Source organism: Pseudomyrmex gracilis, unplaced genomic scaffold (assembly GCF_002006095.1).
Source record: "Pseudomyrmex gracilis isolate BER0280 unplaced genomic scaffold, ASM200609v1 scaffold_1090, whole genome shotgun sequence".
NCBI lineage: Eukaryota > Metazoa > Arthropoda > Insecta > Hymenoptera > Formicidae > Pseudomyrmex > Pseudomyrmex gracilis.
Genome location: NW_018021674.1, coordinates 37,924 through 41,436, shown reverse-complemented (window position 1 = coordinate 41,436; position 3,513 = coordinate 37,924). Strand labels below are relative to the sequence as shown.

The following is a 3,513-nucleotide window of genomic DNA, read 5'->3' as shown; positions in this document are numbered from 1 at the left end:
CAAATGAGCAAAAATTTCATGCACTTAGTAAAAAATTTCTTTATTCTACAGCCTTGGCTGTCAAGTGTTCCAGCAACAATCCCAAACGCAATGGTTTTCCTACGCTACTTTGCCTGCTTTTCTGCGCAGTAAAATTCTCTTCTCAAATTGAACGCATACAAATAAACCTTGACTTATGCAAAAAAGTGTCGCCACATAGTGATGACAAGCAGTGTTGCCGTTGTTGGTGATTTTTCATCAGATTGGGGATTTTTAATGTCTTTTGGTGATTTGGTGATTATTTTTGTTATTTGATGAATTTTTAAAATAAGTAAAAAACATATTCTTTACCAATGATAAACACCGTTTTTTTCATTTCTGAATTCTTGCTCGCAACAAGATAGATACCAGATCCTGGCTTCGGTAACTTTCGGTAACACGTGGAGGGGAAGCGCAAGACAGCTGGAAGTATACGATACGTAGCTCTGTGCGCATCCCCTCTACGTGTTACCAGTTATTGCATGCCAGGAACTGGTATGATATTGCATGTAGCGTCAATTTGATTGCTTCCTCAGTGCATAAGAAGAAAAAGATGCAACTATAGATCAGGTAGTGAAGCTCGCTTATGACTAAGTGTTATTTATTGCTATGTATTCGTACAAATTACATATTGTTGGTTCTTTTCAGCAGCGGAACACAATAATACACTGTGTTACACAGTGTCACTTGTGTATGTTGCTGAAAAGCACTTTGTATCAACTGCTTTTCTTATTAATTTGAATTTTTTGTATACATATANTGTAATAATACATTATATATTGATATTACATATAATAATATATTATATATTAATATAATTATTATTTGCAGAGTCCTCCAGCTAAAATAGAAAGAAGGTGTGTATGTCAGTTATTCTGATATTTTTAATTCAAGGACTGCTAAACATTTCAACCAAGATAATATCACTGTAAGCAAATTGTGACACACATTTTCTGCATTTATTTCTGTATATATGTATGCATATTTACATAGCTGTATTTTTATTTCCAATAGANTGATATGGACAAAGAAGATAAATATGATGAATATCTTACAGAAAATGAACAAGATGAACAAACATCATCAGCTTTGACTAGTAGTAAGAAAACAAGGAAGATATATTTGCACAAATATAGATCTGAATGGGAAGATCACAATGAATATAAAAAATGGATTAAAAGAAGTCATAAAGGTAAAAATTACTTTCATTGTAAAATATGTTCAGTAGATTGCATTGGTGGATTGGGAGCAGTTAAAAAGCATGCTGCATCTATGAAACATATAAAAAAAATAAATGCTATTCAAATACCTGTAACAAGCATGCCATTTATTAAAAAAATCAATATATTAAGCACCAAAATCAAAGAAGCCGAATTGAAANTCGCAGCATTTATTGTAGAACATAACATTGCATTTAATTCTGCTGAACATTTAATCAAATTAATTAAAAGTATTAGCTCCGAACCCGAAGTCATAAAAAATATACAATGCAATAGAACTAAATGTACTTCAATAGTAANAAATATAATAAGTCAAACAGCTTTTGAAGAAATCATTACTAAACTTAAAATTCTTAAATTTTCGTTAATAGTAGATGAAAGCACTGATCATAGCTGTATANAAAATTTAGCAATAGTTGCAAGATTTTCAGAAAATTTTAAAATAAATGATACATTTGTAACTCTGTTACCTGTTACAGATGGTTCTGCAGAATCATTACATAGCATTATTATAAATTTTTTTGATAAGTTTGAAATACCATTTAAAAAAAATATGATAGGCTTTGGGGCTGACGGAGCTAATGCAATGATGGGCGAGCATCATTCTTTAAAAACTATGTTAACTAATGATATACCTGGACTTTTTGTGTTAAAATGTACCTGCCATTCATTAGCTTTATGTGCATCATATGCTTGCTTGAAATTACCTAGAGGTCCTGAAGATTTTGTACGGGATGTACATTCGTATATGAAATATAGTTTTAAAAGAACATCTGAATTTAGAGAATTCCAACAGTTTGTAGATGCAAAACCACATAAACTACTATTGCCAGCTCAAACTCGTTGGCTTTCTTTAATATCGGTAATTAAAAGAGTCTTAGAGCAATATGATGCATTAAAACTGTATTTTCAATCTCAATATCTCAGTGATAAAATACAAGCATCTGAAAATATTTATAAGAAACTTCAAGATCCTTCAAATAAGCTTTATTTAGAATTTTTAGAATTTATTTTGCCAATATTTACTAATATGAATATGGAATTTCAAGCAGAAGCACCTAAAATTCATTTATTGTATGACAATATATCTTCGGCGTACAAAACAATTCTTGAATGTTACATAAAAAAAGACGTATTAGACTCTAAAGATATAAGTGAAATCCAATACAGAAATCCACNCAACTTTGTTTTACTTGAAGATTTATATTTAGGACCAAAAGTAAATGGACAATTTCATAGATCAAATGTAATAATTACTGCTAAAGAAAAACATGATATAAAACTAAGATGCTTGGACTTCTATATCNAAAGTGCTCACCAAATATATTTAAGATTTCCATTCAATGCACCACATATACAGGCTCTAAAACATTTAGCTTTCTTAAATCCAAAAAAAATAGATTCGATTATTTCAATAGGGTCTGTAGCAATGTACTTTGAAAAACTATTATTAAACATTGATTTAAATGAATTAGATAGAGAGTATAGGCTCCTTCGTAATACTAATTTAAATAAAAACAAAGAAATGTTAGAATTTTGGACGGAAGTAGGTAATCTTAAAAGAGGAGATAATACTCCTGCTTTTCCTTTACTAACGCAATTTGTGTTCGATTTATTATGCTTACCACATAGCAGTGCTTGCGTCGAAAGAATATTTAGTACTATAAATTTAAATAGGACAAAAGTAAGAAATCGATTAAATACCGAAACTTTGACAAGTATTTTACATACCAAAAAATACATATGTGATAATGGTAGAGATTGTTACAATCTTACCATTAANAACAATTTAATTACTAAAATGTAATATGTTGTTCCTTTCATAAGTCTATAATTTGTTTATGTAGTATTACGATAGTAGTTTAACGATTGTGATATACTTTTAAGAAGATACGTAGTAAACATCATTTAACGGTGTTCAGTTAGTGTTTGCTAGAATACTCATTTTTATACTTATGTGTGCGCTTATCATATTTCTATTTTTAAGTAAATGTTGTGATTTCTTTTTAAGAAGAAATTTTATTTATGTTTGTGATTTTCAAGTTTAGCATATTTTTACTTTTAAAAATACTGATTTATTTTAAGAAGGTACTCGTTTTTGTGATTCTCAAGTTTATCATATCTTTACTTTTAAGAATACTGTGATTTACTTTTAAGAAGATACTCTGTTATAGAAATCTGTTATAGAATAAAAACCTATAATACATAATATATACATAATTATATGTACATAACATACTTGTACATGATCTATCTAAAAGAGAAATATATATAT

The 3,513-nt window shown here is 28.9% G+C and overlaps 1 protein-coding gene across 2 annotated transcripts; it reads left to right on the top strand.

The window, feature by feature from the left end:
• Nucleotides 1-364: 364 nt before the first annotated feature.
• Nucleotides 365-3,201, top strand: LOC109861856. Of its 2 annotated transcripts, XM_020441698.1 has the most exons (4): nucleotides 365-588; nucleotides 850-946; nucleotides 1,033-1,210; nucleotides 1,718-3,201. In XM_020441698.1, exons 3-4 carry the CDS (start codon nucleotides 1,039-1,041, stop codon nucleotides 3,043-3,045), a joined length of 1,500 nt encoding a protein of 499 aa, XP_020297287.1. In that variant the 5' UTR covers nucleotides 365-588; nucleotides 850-946; nucleotides 1,033-1,038; the 3' UTR covers nucleotides 3,046-3,201. The 2 variants fall into 2 exon arrangements, with proteins under 2 accessions (XP_020297287.1, XP_020297286.1); XM_020441697.1 differs by having other exon boundaries at nucleotides 1,033-3,201.
• Nucleotides 3,202-3,513: the final 312 nt, after the last annotated feature.